Genomic DNA, 20,504 nt, shown 5'->3' on the forward strand with positions numbered 1-20,504 from the left:
TGGTCATTCGATTATAGGACGTTGCTTTGTTTAGTCCACTGTTTATTAAAAGTTACAAAATGGTCTATCAACTATAGAGCGCTATTTTATTGAGTCTCCCAACTATTGAAAAGTTACAAAATGATCATTTGATTATTCATATGTTCCAAACTCATTATTTTCTGTTAAAAATTGACAGTAGCCTAAGCTAGACGTTAACTTGCTAACTAAGATATGATAAACGACAACACGATGTTTTAAGCACTAGCTCAACGATATAATGTAAAAGGAGATTCGATTCATAAAATACATCTCAAACAATTATGAGATCAAATTTTATCATATTTCAATTGACTTGTTAATGTATAACTCAAACTATGTCAAATTTTTTAACAATAAAGGACGAGTTCGTAACATATGAATAGTCAAATAACTATTTTATAACTTTTAATAATCAAAATACTCAACAAAGTAAAATCTTATAATTATAGATCATTTGTGTATTTTATCTCATTAAAAAAAAACTACACGCACGCGCTTCCTGACTCAGTCTGGTTGGCTGCCGAGAAAGAAAACGGCACCATCAGTTTATTTATTTTTCTTCTGAATTCATTTCTCAACCAAAATTCATTCTACGAGAAAAATGAAAAAAGGGCAAAAAATATACCAAATTCTTCGTCTGTCTAATATCTGTTCTTTTAAACTTTTTCTTGGGTGTTTGATTGATACACTGCAGAACTTTCTTTTCGTTTCCTTTAAAGTAAAGCAAGAATCTTCAAACCAATAAATTAAACAAAAATCCCATTAAACCTTCTTCTTTAAGCCCGTTTAATTTAATTCTTTTTAACTCTGAAAATTCTTTAAGGATGCCGGATGGTAGATTAAGGGAAAGAATTTCCAGCAAAGCCGAACGACATACCAATCATCATCAAACGACGACGACAACGGCAGCGGCGATGCCTAATTACTTTACCGAAACGCTGACGTCTCCTTTCGGGGAGTTGGCGACGAATTTATCGGAAACGGAGCTCCGGGAGACGGCTTACGAGATACTGGTTGGAGCTTGTCGGACTACCGGTGGGAAGCCTTTGACTTACATATCGCAGTCGGAGAGGAATTCGGAGAGGACGACAGCACCGACGCCGATTTTGACGTCGTCGGCGTCGTTGCAGAGGTCGTTGACGTCGACGGCGGCGAGTAAAGTAAAAAAGGCTTTGGGATTGAGATCGTCTCGGAGGAGGAAACTGAGCGGCGAGTCGGACTCGGAACGAGTCAAAAAAGCGGTTACGATTGGGGAGTTGTTGAGGGTTCAAATGGGAATTTCAGAGCAAACGGATTCCAGGGTTCGAAGAGCTCTTTTGAGAGTCGCTGCTGCTCAGGTCTGTTAAAAATTGTACAGTGATCTTTTTTTTTTCTTTCAATTTTTTACCTGTTAATTAAGCTTCAGTAATGTGATAATTTGTGCAAATAATTTTCTTATTTTTTTTCTTTTATTTTTGATCATTTGTGCTGAACTCATGAGTGGTGTACACAAAATTACAAATTGATAATTCAGATTGTTGATTATAGGGAATGTTTATGAAACTTGATTTAATTATGATTTCCCCCTTCATGTTTATCAGTTGGGAAGACGGATAGAGTCGATAGTGTTGCCACTTGAGATGTTGCAGCAACTGAAACCCTCAGATTTTCCGAATCAAGGCGAATACGAAGCTTGGCAGAGGCGGAACCTGAAGCTTCTTGAAGCCGGACTACTGTTGCATCCTCTCTTGCCACTGGACAATGCCAACAATGATCCTCAGCAACTACGGCAGATCATTCGTGCAGCCCTGGAGAAGCCCTTGGAGACTGGGAAAAACAACGTGTCGATGCAAGCCCTCCGGAGCATTGTTTTATCTCTTGCTTGCCGGAAAAGCTTCGATGGGTCTGTTTCTGAGACCAGCCACTGGGCAGACGGATTCCCATTGAATCTCAGAATCTACCAAGCGCTGCTAGAAGCATGTTTTGATGTTAATGATGAAACATCTGTTATTGAAGAAGTTGATGAGGTTCTTGAACTCGTAAAAAAAACATGGGTAGTCCTGGGGATGAACCAGATGCTGCATAATCTTTGTTTCTTGTGGATATTGTTTAACCGTTACGTGGTAACTGGTCAAGTGGAAGGTGATTTGTTGTTTGCTGCCAATAATCTGTTGAAGGAAGTCGAAAAGGATTCGAAGGCCATGAAAGATCTGGATTACTCCAAGATATTGAGTTCTACTTTGAGTGCAATTTTAGGTTGGGCTGAGAAAAAGCTTCTTGCCTACCACGATTATTTCAATAGTGATAACACCGAGTTAATGGAATGTGTTGTTTCTATGGGGGTTCTATCGGCAAAGATAATGGTAGAGGATATCTCGCATGAGTACCGTAAGAAAAGAAAGGAAATTGGTGTGGCTCACGAGAGAGTTGATATGTACATACGATCATCACTCCGTACTGCTTTTGTTAAGGCAAGTTTCCAAAATTCCAATTGGCTCACTACTTTTCTAACTTAACTGTGATCCTTGTTTTGTTAGCTCTTAAATTTGTTTGAAAATGACTCAGGGTTGTGCCTTTTGATAATGTATTTAGACAGATAATGGAGAAGGTGAAGTCTAGCAAACGTTCATCTAATAAGAACCAGCAAAATCAGCTTCCTTTCCTTTCCATCCTCGCACAGGATGTATGTACACTGGCTTTCAGCGAGAAGGCGATATTTAGTCCAATATTAAAGAGGTGGCATCCTCTTCCGGCCGGTGTGGCTGTTGCCACTCTTCATGCCTGCTATGGGAATGAGCTGAAGCAATTTGTTTCCGGCATTGGTGAATTGACACCGGATATATTGCAAGTGCTGAAAGCTGCGGAAAAATTGGAGAAAGATCTGGTGCAAATCGCGGTTGAAAACTCGGTGGAGAGTGAGGATGGTGGGAAGTCAATCATAAGGGAGATGCCTCCTTATGAGGCTGAATCCGTAGTCTCTAATCTGGTGAAATCATGGATAAAGATTAGATTAGACAGACTGAAGGAATGGATCGACAGGAATCTGCAGCAAGAGGTATGTATGGCTTATGTTCCATTTTCTTTAACATTTTGATGGTGGTTTGAGTGAGTTGAAATATTTTTTTGTGATCTTTCCATAATCGGAAGATCTGAAGATGCAAGCTGTTTTGCAGGGAAATTTTGTTTATGTTTGTAGATTATACTTGGTTTCCAGCCTCTGTCATGTCTTGAATCTCATTTAGTTGCTTATGATCCATTGCTATACGTTTCTGTTTCTCGCCTCTTTGTAGGTATGGGATCCACGGGTGAATAAAGAGCGATTTGCTCCTTCTGCTGTTGAAGTTTTGAGAATTGTAGATGAAGCTTTGGAAGCATTCTTTTTGTTACCGGTATCCATACATGCTACATTGCTTCCTGATTTAACCAATGGTATTGACATATGTCTTCAGAATTACGTGTTGAAGGCGAAGTCCGGCTGTGGTATGTATTTTACACGGTCTATAAAAGATCTATGTATGGATTTTAATTTATTTTTTCTTTCTTTCTTCTGAATTTATCAATTTTGATGATAACTAAAAGGAAAATACACCATCGTCTGATCTACAGGCACCCGAAGTACTTTTGTTCCATCAATGCCTGCTTTGACTAGATGTTCAACACGGTCAAAATTTCCGGGTGTATTTAAGAAAAAGGAGAAGTTTCAGATGGCACAGAATAGGAAATCTCAGGTTGGGACTACAAACGGGAATGACTTGTTTGGGATACCCCAGCTATGCTGTCGTATTAATACTCTTCAGCATATTCGAATGGAGTTGGATGTCTTGGCAAAAAGGAAAATTGTGCATCTTAGAAGTTCTGAATCTCCTCATGTTGACAATGTTGCCAATGGGACAGGTAAAACATTCGAACTTACATCTGCTGCTTGTTTGGAAGGGATCCAACAACTGTGCGAGGCAACTGCATATAAGGTCATCTTCAATGATCTGAGTCATGTCCTCTGGGACGGTTTGTATGTCGGTGAAGTTTCATCGTCTAGAATTGAACCTTTTCTTCAGGAGCTCGAGCACTATCTGGAGGTAATTTCATTAACTGTGCACGACAGAGTTAGAACACGAGTTATTACCGAAGTAATGAAAGCTTCTTTCGATGGTTTCCTACTGGCTTTACTTGCTGGAGGCCCTGCTCGTGCTTTCAGCCTGCAAGATTATGAAGCTATAGCAGAAGATTTTAAGTTCTTGACGGATTTATTTTGGTCCAACGGTGATGGACTTCCGGCTGATCTGATCGAAAGGTTTTCATCCACAGTTAAGGCCATCCTCCCTTTATTTCATACTGATACTGACAGCCTGATTGAGCAATTCAAATACATGACTACAGAGAGTTACGGTTCTGCTGCTAAATCCAAACTTCCATTGCCGCCAACCTCTGGTCAGTGGAGTCCCACGGAACCGAACACACTCTTGCGAGTTTTGTGTTACCGAAATGACGAGACGGCGGCTAAGTTCGTCAAGAAGACTTACAACTTGCCAAAGAAACTCTGACAAATTCCTTAAATCTGGTAAAATAAGTCGAATGATGGGATTATAAAAGGCTTGAGGTGATTCACGTGGCTTCTATTTGTTTTGAGAACTTAAACTCGGTGTGGGGCAACCTCGTAAGAATAAAAGGATACAATGCTCCGCCGGCGACAGTCAACTGCTTCCAAGCATTATGATCTCGATATCCTTGGAGGGTGAGGATGATGGATGAAACATTATGAGTCAATACAACCAAAACTGCAGGATGAATGTTTAAGAGGTTTGATAATTTATTTAGAAAAGAAATTGAAAGGCTTTTAGTCCTGGTTCGTGAATTGGAATTTGTATTTCTTCTTGGTGATTTTTGAACAGCTTGTGTATGGATGTGTTGCTTGATGAATGGAATTGAATTTTTTTGCCTAGTTATTTTTTCGAAGCTGCTGCGGATCTTCCGGCTGTTGTTTCTCGAATGCCAATGGCTCAATAGCGCATGGTGGTGCTCAACATCAAGGCTAGCTAGTAGCTAATGCCTATGGTGCTTGGAACTAAAGACATCTGTTGCTGATGGTGAACTCGAGGGAAAAAAATTCAAATATCAAGTTGCAAAATAAATAATATTCGGCGTCAATTTTATATATTAAACCTGTGGAATAAAATCCAATTCCGTTGAAAACCTAAACTACTATGTCCAAATTTGATGCGTTTTATATCAAACATGTTACTTTATTGTGCTATATTTCTGAAAATATAGCACTCATATTAAATATTTATTAATGTTTATAATTCAATTTCCATTTTGATTCTATTCGAATAAAAAAATTATAATATTATCTGTTATTGAAAAAAAATTGAAAGAAAGAGAAAAATACAAGAACATAGAATCATGTAATACGGAGCTTATAGTTGTAAATCCTTATAATTTTGACTATTTTCTCTTCTACTCACCGACTCGATAAAACATTTTGATTACTTAATACAGTTTGTGAAGTTCCAAGTTTGACTGTTAAAACTCCTGTTTTACTTATCGTTTTGTTTGTAATTCTAATAGAGGAAAATGACCTACCATTGCCTCAATAATCAAATCACTCTCTCTAAAAGGCTCCATCCCGCGTGCAATGATAGATAGGGGTTACAGATATTTCGCCATTGTTATAAGATGTTTCTGTTCCTCAGTGCCATGGATTCTTCTTTCCTGTTCCACTTATCTTAGCCCTGCTTGATGTTGAGCTAGTCTTCTGCCAAAACATATAAAATTAAAAATTTGAAAAAAGATCTGAAATGTTTGTGTTACAGCGCGCTCGAGCATCTATGCGTGTGGATCATGGAGATAATCAATGATTATATGTACCGATTTCGATTTCTTCGTCTTTCCTCGGATCCTGTTCTTGGGAGGCTTCAGTTTATATATCCGAACCATCCAATGATGAGTTGTGAATACCTAAATAGACCAAAGACCAGAGAAAATGTTATCAGGGATGTGCTTGAACAATGGAACTCATCCGCCAAGTTATCAAACAGTCAGAATGGCAGGCAGAAAAACATGTTTGACGGAGAAATTATCTGAACAAATAATATTGGTTAATTTTCGTGATTCGAATGAGGTGATATTCGAATATAAATGAAAGTTACGATTATCGTACCTCCTCAAAATGAGTGAGTTTAAAATATTTCTTTCCGATTTCTGTCTGCCTAACTCTATCAAAGCCTTTCCCATCAGTTTCTACGAACCTGTAGACATGTAATTTAAGGGATGAAGTACTCGAGCTAAAAGCAAAACTGACTAAAAGAACATATAAACTCGAGAGTTAAACAGCAGCAGACCTGTAATAACAGAGTTTATACATTAAACAGTTCAGCATGGTTGGAGTGGCTTGTGAATCAATCCGATACTGACCATCTCTCTGTAGAGAGCAAGTTACATAACAGTTAATAATTATAACATGTGTATAAAAGGAAGATTAAATATCATCTAATTTCTTAGCCTAGATAAAAGATCCAGTCAACTCGGTGCGGTAACAATCTATTACAAAAAACCAAGAAAAAATTAGACAAGCATTATTTGGTCTCCAAGAACGAAAGAGAAACCAAATAATGGAATAATGGTGGATTTTTACGGGCACTGCTAGCAGAGAGAACTTACCAGGTAATCAGGTTCCTTGATATGAGGAAACACACCTCCTCCAATTCGAACCATCCACAGGAACTTGTTAATATCATCACTGGGGTAGCCAACGAGGCCTAATGAGTGAAGTAGATGTCAGAACGATAATAAATTAAGGCAGCGCATTTCACGTAAAGAAAGAATAATTCAAACCTCCAAAGACGACTAGAACATATTTTACATCCAAAGAGTGGAAAATTTCCCAAGCTGCCTTTTCAGGAGAAGACATGGCAGTACCAACAGTTGCAATATGAGTATTGTTCCAGGTGTTATTGTCAACAATGACAGTGCGGTTAGCCATAGCAGTGGTTTGGTAACCGTAGTCCCACCAAGATGCAACCTGTGAGGAGATTCAGTTAGCACAGTCAAACTAAACTTCGTTTCTTTGCCAACTTATTTGATTAAAATATGTAAACATTTAACAAAAAGTAAGCCACTACAGGCAAAAACAGTTCATTCCAAAATATGAGGAAAATACATAAATCAGCAAAAACTATCACCGATAACAAACCAGAGGCAACCCATTATATGCTCAGCATATTAGCATAGATCATACAGCTTGAAATATTTTTTTCATTATTTATTCCACTAAAATACATGCACGAAGAAAAACTTCAATCCAATAAGGTAAACTGAAATTTGAATGCTGGAAAATAGATTATGTCTGAAATATAGAAAAGCTTAAGAGTGGAGAAAAATACCACAAAGAGAACTTACTTTATCATCAACATCAGTATTATGTCGCAACCATGCGTAAGCTTCTCTAAAATCATCAAAAACGTGTAGACCATCATGAGAACGAGATGTTAAAACTATAGAGGGGGCCGAATAAGCTTCGGCTGCAGCCCATACACAATGAACCTGCAAAGGGAAGTGCATTAACATGGAGGCATACAATTAAATCAGTAAGAAGAAAGGAATGAGAAAGAAAAAGGTATGGAAGGAAATTCCAGTTACAGAACAAAAAAAGAACTAGTAACAAAGTTTAATTCTCGTTCAATACGCACACATACACAAATATATTTCCAACAGAACAACTTTTAAATCCTAGATATGGTATCCGTGGTAAGGCTACATTAAGGTCAGCGACATTGTTGTCCAAATAGGAGAGATCACTAGCTTTTAAAAGCCATAATGAATAATCATATTAACTACCATTTAGGGATTTCTATAATAAGAACACTGGCAAAAACAAGAAATTAGAGGATATAAAATACCACATAGAAGGCACCCAACAAGATGAGTAGAAGAAGCGAAATCACAGATGAATCCAAAGGTAAAGCAAGAAGCCTCTTCTTCTCAGCTTTGGCTTTGGTTGAAGGTTTTTCCTCCTTTTCCTTCTTCTTGCTCTTCTTTGAGGGTCGATTCTTTGACGTCTCTTCAGATTTTTCAGTTTTTACTGCATCATTCTGTGCTTCAGCAGTAGCAGAACTAGTTTCTGCAGCCTTAGTGTTCAGAAGCAGCAGAAAATAATTTTAGTCCCGTGGCTAAATGAATTCATCAAATGATTGGTTGAGCATAAACTTTTAGAATGGATAAACAGAGCCTGCTTACATCAACTTCTTTATTGCTTGATATTCCAGGAAGCTGAAACTTAATTGATTGGGTGAAAACATCAAAAGCTTGGGAGAGAGCAATTCCAGATGTGATGCATGCAGCTGGAGCAAACACAAGCATTAGGCGCACCTGTATAATTAGACCATAAAAGGCTCAACGCTATTAGGATATAAAAATAGGGAGTGATGGCCTCAAATTGATTGTGTGCTTATTCCTCTTACCATTACTCCAGAGAAATATACAGATGCTGCAATATAGAGGACCACAAATGAGCTTGCATCTGATAAAGGAGAAAAGCATGCCTTCCAACAAGGAAAAGAACAATTATTGATCGTACCGCAAAAACTTCACTTATAGAAAAAAGGGCAATATGTTCAATTCCAAAAGCTTACAATGATACCGGCTGGAACCAAGAATGCCAGAACATTAATGTCCATGAAATAAGATGGCCATGTTGGTGGTTGATGTTCACTAACACTAGCAATGATTGGTATATATTTGCTTGCATAAGTCCTGTCAAGAAGCAATAAAAAATGGAAAAGAAGTTACCCAGCTAATTTTGAACAACTATTGGCTGAACAAATGACACTAAGGTATTTATTTAAGCAAAAATACTGTTTGAATGGGAAATCCACATAATGCTAACAGATTAGATAGTTTTCTGGTATGTCATTCAGATCCAAGATTTAAAAAATTTGCATAGAACAAAAGGCCCCTCCAAAGTAGATCCATACCAAACCAAAATGTCTGAATAACCTCAATTTTCAAGGTGCATCAGATTGCACCATCCTTTACTGCAATTTCTTCAACCTCTTTTTCATTCACAGTTCCACCCAAAAGCATATTAACATGGAAGGTAATAGAATGAATTAAGTACTTACGGGTCAAGTAGACTTAAGCTTCGTCCACTCCATCCCTTTGTTGGACTGGAAGCTACTAGTGCTATAAGAACAGCTATAACAGCACAACATACTGCCCTGAGAACAGAAATTATATGACATCATTAAACATCATTAATCCTCAATCTAATTCAAATGCTTATCAGTTACTAAGAAAGTCCAGACGGAATATAATTTCCGTTCAATGCATGCCAAATTGATAAATAAGAAAGATTAAATCATAACTTATTCACTACATTTTGCTCTTAATTTCTATTAGTATATCAATTCATGTTTCCCTGAAAATATTACAAGAGGAGAGAAGGATTGTTCAATGTGCACTGAATAGATTGAAAGTTTAAACCATAATATACTAGCTATATTTTGTTGTTAGTTTCTATTAGCATGTTGATTTATGTTTCCCTGAAAATTACAGGAACAGAAGAGAAGGAAAGCTTACAGTCCAACAGATACAACAAGTGTCACAGCAACTTTAAACATTTTGGGGGTAAGAGTCCCTTTGATATAGTACACAAAAGCAACCACATGGAGAATAATGAAAACCTGCACTTGGGAAAGCCCTAATAAATCAAAATGCAGGGAGTAGCATGATATGAACCAAGAATCACAAGAAAGGGAGGGAGGGAGAGGGAAAAAGGAAAATATGTGAAGTATTTCGGGTATCCAAATATGATGTGAAGAATTTGGGAAATTCTTGATTTTATTATTACACACTAAGAAGATCTTCAAAAAGTACTGTCTTTTATTTGTCATTTTTTCTAATCCCATAAACACATTGTTGAATCATTAATGCCAATGAGCGTTTAAGCACAACAGTTGGTCACATAACTATAACTTCTCAAGTGGAATAATTAATAAAATGAAATGCTAGCAAGTAAAAGTGACTAGGACACCGGTGATTAGGTTATTGACAGGCAGGCTAAACCACTTGAGATTGACAATACAAATGAACCGCAACAACAAAAATAAGAAAATACAAATGGAAACAGAAAATTCAGTGAAAAGTAGAGGAAAAAGCTCACCAAGAATGATGCAAAATGTTCCGATGTCATGACAGCATTAAACCCAACTACTGGCACCAAAGCAGCTAGCAGTGTTCCCAAAACAACCTGCAGTTTCAAGCAAATCAAGAAAGCCAAATAGAAATCTCCAAAAAGATTTGGGTATTCGATTCAAGAAAACTAAGGTACATTTTCTAAACATGCCACCCTCATTACTACAACAGGCCATTATTAGTAGAATGACCTTCTATCCACAGACAAAGTGAAGATCAAGATAAAATATAAAGCATTTATACATCCTCCAACAAGTTCAAGTATCCATAAAATATATAAACAAGCTCGAATTATTAGAACTTTGATAAAATATTATAATCTTCTGCACGTTACCAATCGATCCAATGCCTCTTACAAAATGTGTTTATTTTGGTCAGGTTAATCTCGACAAAAGTCTGTCCGTTCTAGTTTTTCACCAAACATCAGTTTTTGCAAAATGATAACTGTCACTGATAACTGTCAGCATGATTCTTCAATAGCATACTGAAATGCATTCCTGCTTTTTATTGACTTAGTATTGAAACTTCCTAAGTCATGTAGATACTTACAAGAGGAGCATATGCAATGTACAGTCGAGAAGAAAAACGACCAGTTACAATGCATAAGAGCACATGCATTGGAATGAGGTTAATAATGAACGTATATCCTCCCCAAGAGCACACCTGGAAAAAAAATCAACTGAGAAACATAAACAAGGAGTGAAAATAAGGCATGGCTATTGATTAGCACGAGAAACCCACCATATAAAAGTATGCAATTGAATTCAAGGTGGCATAGAACAGAGATCCAGTATTTAGTGTCTGCAAATAACCAACAATGAAGAGAATAATCAGACATGAAAATAACAAATGGAAGGGAACTCCATGCAACATAAATAGCAGGTCATCTATAAAACATTAATACTATTTGTCAGTAGGTTAAAATCAGACTTTATCTCAACCATTAGAAGGAAAAATTATAGGAAATTAAATAAATTTACTTCAATCAAAGTCTGACCTTTATATAAAGATAAAAAGTGAAGATCAAGGCAAATATCGCTACAGCTTCATTGTCATAGCTACCAGCAACAGAACGAGATATATATGATGGAACCTAGAAGGAAGTTCATAAGGCATATTAATACGAAGTTAATAAAGTGGCATAGCCAAATATAGTCAAAAGAGACACATATACAAAAAGGTAAAGCAAAATAATATGTATCCAAGTGTAGTATGAAATGAGTCTCAGCCACTGCTGTTCAAACCTGAAGTTCAAAGTAATTATAATGAATGAATGAATTCGAATGCTACAAGTATCACTTGCATGATTTACCATGGCCAAAAGAGCAGCAGCTGTCAGCCCAGCACCGGTACCCTTAACTTCCTATGAAAAAGGCAAAATAGAAAATCAACAAAAATAAATAAATAATTTGAGGTGAACAACCATATAACAACTAACTACACATTAGGACAAAAGAAAGACCTTAGTCAAAAGGTATGTTGCCCATGAGGCGAAAGCAGAGAATATTGGTGCAGTGAAAACACAAACAGTCTCCACGGACAAGGGAATGTTTAAAGAATTTAAAAACCTGAAGCAACACGGATAGAAAAAAACAAGTGAAATGAAGTTAATGCAAAATTTACATGAAAAATAAATAACAAAACTTAATAAATAAACGTTTCTTCCCCTATTGAGTATTGACATTCAGGAAAACTTACCACCATATGGTGCCAGCAGTCAAAGTTAATCCAGGGTAAACAGTTCCACCTATCACACGCCCAAGAGGGTACCTTGATTATGCCAAAAACAAATACATGCTATTCAGAAATCCTAAGTTATGACATAGGTAAAACCATAAACTTCAAATATTAACCACCAAGTGATGAATACCAGGTTCGATCATCAAACCAGTTCCAGAATTCGTATATACCATTCTTTGCAAGAAACTGAAACCAACAAGACAACTTAAACTTGGTAAGTAAATTAAGCCAAATGGATATAAAGGAACCAAAAATAGCAATAATTTGTAAATGGGAGAGGAGAGTTGAGTCAACTGACCTGAGTGACTCTATAATTAAAGTAAGGATCGAACTCGTGAATAACACTCTCGTATTTTATAACCTGAAAACATAAAAGTGCACAAATCCAAACAGAAGATTCAAATTAGGAAATCAATTAAAAAAAAAAAATGAGTCAATCTTCAGCTGAAATTCACTAATTTGAAAAGCATCACACAGATCTCATCTAGAGGGTTCTGGAAGCGCGAGGAATGAGAGATCTTACGGAGAATAAACGGATCGAGAAAGCCATAACACCGATAAGGAGGAGGATGAAGAAAGCGAGAACGCCGCCGAAAGCATTTCTCAAGGCGTTGTTGGTGTACAGCGTTGGAACGGCGGCGGTTGAGATCTCCGGGGCCGCCATTGACAGCGTTTACCTTCTTGTAGGTCTGTGTGTGTATATGTTTGAGTAGACTGAAGAAAATACTTTGGAAGACGAGACACCGAGCTAAAGAAACTGCCCAAAATGACTATAGAAATGATATTTTGACCTTATGGTAATGTTGCTTGATCCAATTGGTTATGCCACGTGTCTTTACATTATTTGACTCGCTATTTTGCTTACACTGTCAACGGCGTTTTTTATGGTGAGGAAGGATAGTCATTTCTATGTCTTTTAACTTTGGTTTAATGGTGTATAATGTTATTAAATTGTTTAAAGAAAAAAGATAAGGCGACTCTGTAACTTTTTTTAAATTTTACGTAAATTTTATATTAAAAATAAATAAATAAAATTATCTCTTTACCGATAAAAATCAACATTGATCGTTATGATATTTATGTAATAATATATGACATGATAAAATTAAAAATAGATTTAATTATACATTTAAGATCTTTTTCCGTAAAACTCAACAAATATCTCTTCCTCCTTGATAAACTGTTGAATCAAAGGGACCATATAGCATGGGCGGCACCTCCTCTTAGCCCTGCCAATTTTTTTATAGTATTAATTAATATTGAAATATATATATAATAAATAAAGAAAATTTTATCCAATCACCCTTAATAAAAAATTGTATTTATGGAAAATAAAAAAAATACTTTAACTCTACCTTTATAAATTAATGTTCCGCTCCTGCCAGATAGTGGCAAAACATTTGCTTTCCAACAATTTATTATCATAATTCCATGAATGAAACACATTGTAAGTCCTAGAGCATTTTATTATTATTACTTGTAAGGGTGTTAGTCATTCAGTATAATCGACCATAGGTGGGTGATCTTTCGTCAAAAGTGACAAAATGACGATGGTCGCCTCGATGATAGTATTAGAGGTTAGAATGAGAGATTTGAAGAGTTTTTTTGTATTTAAAAAATATTTTAAAAAATAATTTTGAATTATTTAATATAAATGTGACAAATGTCAAATAATGACTTTAAAAAATCATACACCTAAAACGATAAGTTGCTAACACATACCTTTATTGACATAAACTTTATTTAGGCACGTAAATCGAAAAAGATGTATAATTTGAATATTTTTAATATTAAGTATTTCTAAATACATCTTTAAAACTCATGAAATTAAATAAAAAAAAATCTATTGTTTTTGAAATCTAAAAGACTTGTTTGAATTTGAGGGGTTTGAGATATTTTTTATCAAAAATATAAATGGTAATAAACATTATTTTATAAAGACGAATAATATACCTTAAAATTAAACTCATCAAATGATTATTGGAGGATATCAGAGTATTAACACATCAAGTCGTTAGATAGATTTTTATATATTATAAGTGAATTTTGTGAAAAAAATAATCAGATGAAAAAAAATAAAAAATAAATGTCAATGCATCAATATATTTATAACAAAATAACATTATTCTGAGCACTAATAAATCTATAACTAAATAATAATTTTTTTATCACATCATCGCACATAAAAATTATCATCTACGTCAATGTATCGTTTTTTAATTATCGATCTAGTAGTATAATTAAAATTAAAATTAAAATTAAAATTAAAATTTAATACTAATATGTATCAATTTATATTTAATTGATGATTTTGATGAAAGAAAATATTTAGAGGTACATGAGTTTATCTAAACATTAATTCTCAAAGCTTTTAAAACGCACCGTCTTAAGTATTTATCTCTTCTTCGGATATTTTTTTTCCTCCTGACATATATATTTGCGAGCTTGACCCTCTAATCATAACCCTACCAGAATTCCCCTTTCTACAGCCGACTATCGATAAAGCTAGCTGCTGCACATATATATTTGCGAGCTTGACCCTCTAATCATAACCCTACCAGAATTCCCCTTTCTACAGCCGACTATCGATAAAGCTAGCTGCTGCTCGGCTCGATTCCGATCAAATCGTTAAATTGGTATATTCAAAAGCTTTTTCAGGTATTTATCCTCTTCTTTTTTTATTAGGGTTTCCTGTTTTCTCGTTCCAATTTTTGTTATTCGCTTTTAAATCGTTTAATTGAGAAGGATCAGGGTTTTCGTTTCGCTTAATTAGGTTTTTTTTATAGATAGAGATCTTGTAGATTTGGATCCGCCATGGCGGCTTTGAAGGAGCTTTTACCTGAAGCGAAAAATGCAACGTCGACGTATTATGACCACGCGAACGATCCGTGGTTTAAACAACGGTTTAGTAATATGTCGGAGGAAGAGAAATCCATGGCCATAAAGGCGAAGCCCGTACCGCTTTACTTGAAGCGAGCCGGATTTGTTCCTAGAAAAGTTGAAGACTTCGGAGATGGAGGTGCTTTCCCTGAGATTCATATAGCTCAATACCCTCTTGATATGGGAAGGGCGAAAGGGGCAAAACCTGGATCGAAGATTCTCCCTGTGACTGTTGATGCTCATGGGAACTTGGCTTATGATGCGATTGTGAAGCAGAGTGAGAATGCGAAGAAGATTGTTTATTCACAGCATAAGGATTTGATTCCGAAGATTCTGAGGAATGAGGAAGAGGGTGGTGAGGAGGGAGAGGAAGAGGAGGAGGTGCAGAAAGAGATCGAGGAAACTATGCAAGAAACTAAGGCTGCTTTAGAGAAGATTGTAAATGTGAGATTGAGTGCTGCACAGCCAAAGAATGTTCCGAAACAATCTTCGGATTCAAAGTATATTAAGTATAAGCCTTCACAGAAATCGGCTGCATTTAATTCTGGTGCAAAGGAGAGGATAATTAGAATGGTGGAGATGCCTGTTGATCCTCTTGAGCCTCCCAAGTTTAAGCATAAGAGAGTTCCTAAGGCTTCAGGGTCTCCACCAGTGCCAGTGATGCATTCCCCTCCCCGGCCTGTGACTGTGAAGGATCAGCAGGATTGGAAAATTCCACCTTGTATTTCGAACTGGAAGAATCCAAAGGGGTATACAATTCCACTGGATAAGCGTCTTGCTGCTGATGGAAGAGGTTTACAGGAGGTTCAGATTAATGATAACTTTGCTAAGCTGTCTGAGGCTTTGTATGTTGCGGAGCAGAAGGCTAGAGAAGCTGTGGCAATGAGATCAAAGGTGCAGAAAGAGATGATGATGAAGGAGAAGGAAAGGAAGGAGCTGGAGTTGCGAGCTTTAGCTGCTAAAGCTCGTTCTGAGAGAACTGGGACTGTGGCACCATCAGCTGCTGTTCCAATGTCATCTGACAGAAGTGCTATGGATACTGATTCAAGAATGGATTATGAGCCAGTTAGGGAAAGAGAAAGAGAAAGGGATATGCCGAAGGAGTCAAAGGAAGAAAGGGAGGAGCGGTTGCAGAGGGAGAAAATACGTGAAGAGCGTCGTAGAGAAAGGGAGAGAGAGAGAAGGTTGGAGGCCAAAGACTCTGCCATGGGTAAAAAGAGTAAGATTACAAGAGACAGAGATAGAGATATTAGTGAAAAAGTTGCTCTCGGTATGGCTTCTACTGGTGCCGGAAGAGGTGGTGAAGTAATGTATGATCAGAGATTATTCAACCAGGAGAAAGGAATGGATTCTGGATTTGCAACTGATGATCAATACAACATCTACGACAAAGGTCTATTCACAGCACAACCTACTCTGTCAACACTATACAAGCCAAAGAAAGACATGGATTCAGACATGTATGGTGGTGCAGATGAGCAGTTAGAGAAGCTAATGAAAACCGAGAGGTTTAAGCCAGACAAGGCGTTTACTGGCACTTCTGAGAAGAGTGGTCCAAGAGACAAGCCACTCGAGTTTGAGAAGGAAGTTGAAGAAGCTGATCCATTTGGTCTTGATCAGTTCTTGACGGAGGTCAAGAAGGGCAAGAAAGCAATGGACAAAGTGGGTTCTGGAGGGACAATGAAAGCAAGTGCAGGCTCTTCCATGCGAGATGGCTATGAAGGAGGCTCTAGCAGATCTCGCATCGGTTTCGAAAGAGGACGTTGATACTCATGGCTCTGTATCTCTTTAATTTGGACATGTTTCTTGCTGAGTGAAATCTTAATCCCTGGCTAGCTTGGGTGAGATATTTTCTTTATTTCTTCAATATGTGGAATGCTGTTTTATTGTACCTTGTGTAGACCCTAAATAATCCTATTTGTCTTATGCCATGCTAAAATTAAACATCTTATCGTTCACTCATGGAACTTGCATTTTCATGTTCTTTATTGGCGAATAGGCATGCATGCATGGTTAAAAGGCGTCGCATGGTAATTACATTCATCGATGCGTTTATGTGTATATTTTAGGGATTGGCTTGTGGAGGGATGGGTTGGTTTTTTGCTGCATTGACTCATAAAAAAAAATTAAAGTTTTTCACCCGATTAGTCCCGAGGTGTGCCCAAATATTTTGATAAAAGATTACCTTTGATCCAAAACGAGTAATATTTAATATTTTTTCTTATTTTATCGATAAAGATAATTGAAAAGTATATAATGAGGTATTATAATACCTATTTCTGGATATAAAAGAGAATTATTGTAGTTGCCCCAAGTCTTTTTTTGGTTGAAGTGATAGTTACCCCAAGTCTAGTCGAGTTGGGTTGGGAATTTATTACCTTTTATCTCTATCCCGACTTTCTCCTTGCAAAACATGTTTTGACTCGTTCCGAATTCGAATCACAAAACTTGTTTTGATCCATTTTGAATTTGAATTAAGAAACAACCTTATCGAATTAAGTTAGAATATGTGAAGTTCGAGTAATTTGACCATCCAAATATATTTCCTTTCCCTAGTATAACTAGCAATGCTTAGGTAATTAATTTAAAGATGTGTCCTCCATTGTTGGAATTATAAGTAATTCTAGTACAATGTTCCATGCTTAGTAAGTGTTAAAGTTTTACTTAAATGATGAGAAAAACGTGGTTAACAATTAATTATAAATGAAACGTTAACAATCTTTAACTAATTAACATGCTTGATCATGCATCTTAATTTTCAGTACTGTACATTCTTATTTGCAAGATAAAGAGGTTGAAATATATTAATCGAAAAAGGTTGAAAGGAGCTTACAATTCAAGAAACCTAGAATATTCAAAACAATGATTACCGAATCAACACCTCATGATGATCCTAATCCCCTTTAAAGAATTAGGTATTTCTTTCAGAACCCTGTTTTCCTCCAGCAAAACATGCAAACTCAGCAACTCCAACCGACGAGATACGAAAGAGATGTTACAATTAACACACTACTAGCACGACTGCGAATTTATAACTTAAACAGTTCAGATTCTCCAAAACTTCTAAGCAAATACTTCAGAATCAATTTGCTGAATATTGGGGAAAATTTGTTTCAAGGTAACGTTGTAGTTAGGAGACTTTGCCTGCAATAAAAAAAGGTTGATCACATGTGAGGCGATTAGGATAGAATAATGAAAACTAAGCCAGTAGAGGAGATTAAGAAAAGTCAACAAATTGATCACCTAGTGTGCAAATAAAAGACATTAATATCAATAACTCTGTAGCTAAACCGAATGCAATAAGCCAATACAAGGATGATGGTATTATAGAGTATAGACGTCATTGAACTCCTCTAAGGAAGTTTAGATAGAAGCAACGATACAGCACGCACTAAAGGCATACCCTGTCAGTAATTAGTGTTTTCATTCAAATATTAATTTAGGAAACATAATTGAGAAAAAGATTATGTTTATGATGTCAGGGAAACAAGACAAGAAAACAGAGCTCCATAGCATACAGATTAAGAATGGATCATGTTCCAATGATGACTTTGAACTAAATAGAGAACCAAACATATTAAGATAACCAACCAAATAGCCACAAGAAAACATTTGAACCATAAGGATGCTGCAATCATTAAAAAACAACAAAAGCTGTAGTCTCTAAAGTCTGCAAGTTGTGAACCATACACATGGATTATTTTCAAGGTAGATAGTGGTGAGCTTTTCTCTTGAACCGGAAACAGCCTCAGCTAAGCCATCAAGTGATTCTATTTTGTTGTCATTGAGCCATAAGTCTTCTAACCTGCAGACAAAATTATTCAACAGCTTATGATGGGATAAGATCCTTAGACCCAGAGAAAGGGGGGAAATACCTTGTTAAGTTTTGAATGTCATCAACTGATGTTAGCTTATTTGTTGAAACATCTAATACTCGAAGGTTGACCAATTTTGATAGGCCTTCCATTTTTGAAATACCATTGTGGCTCAGGTATATTTCTTCTAGGGCAATGCATTCCTTGATAACAAAAAATCCAAAAGAAAACCCTCAACCAAATGTTATGAAATACATAAATCTTTATGAGAACCTACATTTTTAAATTGCTATACCTCCAACCCTCTCATAGAAATTAACCGGTTACTTTGAAAGCTTATCTTCTTGATGCAACTAAGCCCACAAAGATTTATCACTTTGATTCGGTTCCTTCCTAGCCAAAGTTCTTGTAACTTCGTGAAATTTTGCAAATTTTCCATTACCTTCCAAGAAAGCAATTCACAGATTAGACCATGCTCGAAAAATTACTAATGAGATAAGTAGATAACTAACCAAACTTATCATTCACTCCAACACTGAAACCATAATCAACAGAAAGATTATACCATGCAACAAAAAAATTCAATCTACCTGCTACACACAATAGATTCTTGTTTCACATTATTTACATAAGGAACCTTATTCAAGTAAATTTAAGTACTAACCCGTAGCCTGTTCGAACCAAGTTCAAGAATTTGCAACTCATGCAAGTGGCCAACCTCCTCCATCTTAGTAACTTCATTTTTGGAGACATAGAGTTCCTTGATTGTGCTGGAGGCCTCCGACAGTCCTTTCAGCGAAGCGATTTCATTGAAAGAAACATCAAAAATCAAAAGCTTTTTGAATATACCAACATCTGGTATTTTCGTCAGTTTATTATCCCTAAGTATTAACTCCTGCACACACACCAAAAAAGAAAAAAGGAAATAAATCCATGCTTCTTCACTAGGCTCTTATTCTTTCATTTTTATTTGGCTTTTATTTCTAGAAAAATGCTAAAAAAAACTAAAGCAAATTGTAAAAGAATAATTACAAACATTTTATAAAAACAAATAATTAAAATAAAACATACATTCAAGCGTAATTAGTTCATGCAAACGTAAACTTGTGCATTAAAAAATCCAAATTCATAAGAGGTATATAAATTTCACACACACATATTTCTAACAAAGTTCCAAGTATATTGAAGAAAATGAATAAGATAACCTCAAGACCGGATAACGAGTCCCAGTGGGAGATCGGCTCGATAGCAGAATCGTTGAAGAGATTTTGTCGAAAAAAGAGCTTTTTGAGATGAATGAGATTCGCAATCCGAGGGTCCAAACTCGTTAAGCGGTTCGTTGTCAGGTCTAACTCGGTGAGATTTGGCGGCAATTCCACTGAGTCGAGATCGCGGAGCTGGTAGCAGGTGAAATCGAGGGAGTTGATGGAGGATAAATTCATCTCCACCGTTTCATCATCTCGTTCAGCGTTGGCTTCTGGCGGTGTTGTGCTTTGGTTTTGCATTTTTTTTCTGGGAGGCGGGGACGCGAGCAAATTCCGTCGACCGCTCGTGCTGCGGAAAATAGTTTTGGTTTCTGGTGCTTGTGTTCTCCACCCGATGGATTCAATAGAGTATTATTATGCATGAGAAGCCACACGACGTCGTGCTGTTATCTATTAAAACGGTACCGTTTGAGAGAAAACCAGTAAATTACTAGGCCTAGTCCCTATAAGTCCTCTAAATTAGGATTTTGGATTTGCAAAACTTAAAATCAAGACCTTATTTAGAAGAGAGAGAATTTTTATAAATAGATTTTAAAATTAAATTAAGTATTTTATTTTTTTCAATATTTTATTTTCAATTTATCTAACAACACTTATGTAGATGTTTATTTTTTCA

General features: G+C 36.3%; 4 protein-coding genes across 7 annotated transcripts; 2 read left to right on the forward strand and 2 right to left on the reverse strand.

The window, feature by feature from the left end:
* Positions 1-719: 719 nt before the first annotated feature.
* On the forward strand, positions 720-4,899 carry LOC120156642 (protein unc-13 homolog). Its single transcript, XM_039167937.1, has 5 exons — positions 720-1,358; positions 1,602-2,471; positions 2,597-3,055; positions 3,291-3,480; positions 3,607-4,899. The coding sequence occupies exons 1-5, from the start codon at positions 846-848 to the stop codon at positions 4,539-4,541; spliced, it is 2,967 nt and encodes a 988-aa protein (XP_039023868.1). The 5' UTR covers positions 720-845; the 3' UTR covers positions 4,542-4,899.
* Positions 4,900-5,488: 589 nt separating this feature from the next.
* On the reverse strand, positions 5,489-12,680 carry LOC120156643 (dolichyl-diphosphooligosaccharide--protein glycosyltransferase subunit STT3A-like). 3 transcript variants are annotated; one of them, XM_039167940.1, is made up of 23 exons: positions 12,452-12,680; positions 12,227-12,289; positions 12,059-12,114; positions 11,887-11,958; positions 11,651-11,756; positions 11,501-11,551; positions 11,186-11,281; positions 10,930-10,989; positions 10,738-10,851; positions 10,157-10,243; positions 9,574-9,677; positions 9,117-9,212; positions 8,628-8,748; positions 8,457-8,537; positions 8,233-8,364; positions 7,896-8,123; positions 7,396-7,539; positions 6,832-7,018; positions 6,658-6,755; positions 6,344-6,418; positions 6,158-6,250; positions 5,866-5,955; positions 5,489-5,755 (listed from the first exon to the last, which is right to left on the reverse strand). In XM_039167940.1, exons 1-23 carry the CDS (start codon positions 12,590-12,592, stop codon positions 5,687-5,689), a joined length of 2,364 nt encoding a protein of 787 aa, XP_039023871.1. In that variant the 5' UTR covers positions 12,593-12,680; the 3' UTR covers positions 5,489-5,686. The 3 variants fall into 3 exon arrangements, with proteins under 3 accessions (XP_039023871.1, XP_039023872.1, XP_039023869.1); XM_039167941.1 differs by having other exon boundaries at positions 5,490-5,752; positions 6,158-6,245; positions 6,339-6,418; XM_039167938.1 differs by having other exon boundaries at positions 5,490-5,755; positions 6,158-6,245; positions 6,339-6,418.
* Positions 12,681-14,397: 1,717 nt separating this feature from the next.
* Positions 14,398-16,770, forward strand: LOC120156644 (SNW/SKI-interacting protein-like). 2 transcript variants are annotated; one of them, XM_039167942.1, is made up of 2 exons: positions 14,398-14,586; positions 14,715-16,770. In XM_039167942.1, the coding sequence occupies exon 2, from the start codon at positions 14,743-14,745 to the stop codon at positions 16,573-16,575; it is 1,833 nt and encodes a 610-aa protein (XP_039023873.1). In that variant the 5' UTR covers positions 14,398-14,586; positions 14,715-14,742; the 3' UTR covers positions 16,576-16,770. The 2 variants fall into 2 exon arrangements, with proteins under 2 accessions (XP_039023873.1, XP_039023874.1); XM_039167943.1 differs by having other exon boundaries at positions 14,719-16,770.
* Positions 16,771-17,596: 826 nt separating this feature from the next.
* On the reverse strand, positions 17,597-20,195 carry LOC120156638 (protein phosphatase 1 regulatory inhibitor subunit PPP1R7 homolog). Its single transcript, XM_039167935.1, has 7 exons — positions 19,829-20,195; positions 19,288-19,518; positions 18,919-19,065; positions 18,684-18,826; positions 18,499-18,613; positions 17,832-17,952; positions 17,597-17,792 (listed from the first exon to the last, which is right to left on the reverse strand). Exons 1-6 carry the CDS (start codon positions 20,126-20,128, stop codon positions 17,872-17,874), a joined length of 1,017 nt encoding a protein of 338 aa, XP_039023866.1. The 5' UTR covers positions 20,129-20,195; the 3' UTR covers positions 17,597-17,792; positions 17,832-17,871.
* Positions 20,196-20,504: the final 309 nt, after the last annotated feature.

Source organism: Hibiscus syriacus, unplaced genomic scaffold, assembly GCF_006381635.1.
Source record: "Hibiscus syriacus cultivar Baekdansim isolate YM2019G1 unplaced genomic scaffold, ASM638163v2 tig00111234_pilon, whole genome shotgun sequence".
Lineage (NCBI taxonomy): Eukaryota > Viridiplantae > Streptophyta > Magnoliopsida > Malvales > Malvaceae > Hibiscus > Hibiscus syriacus.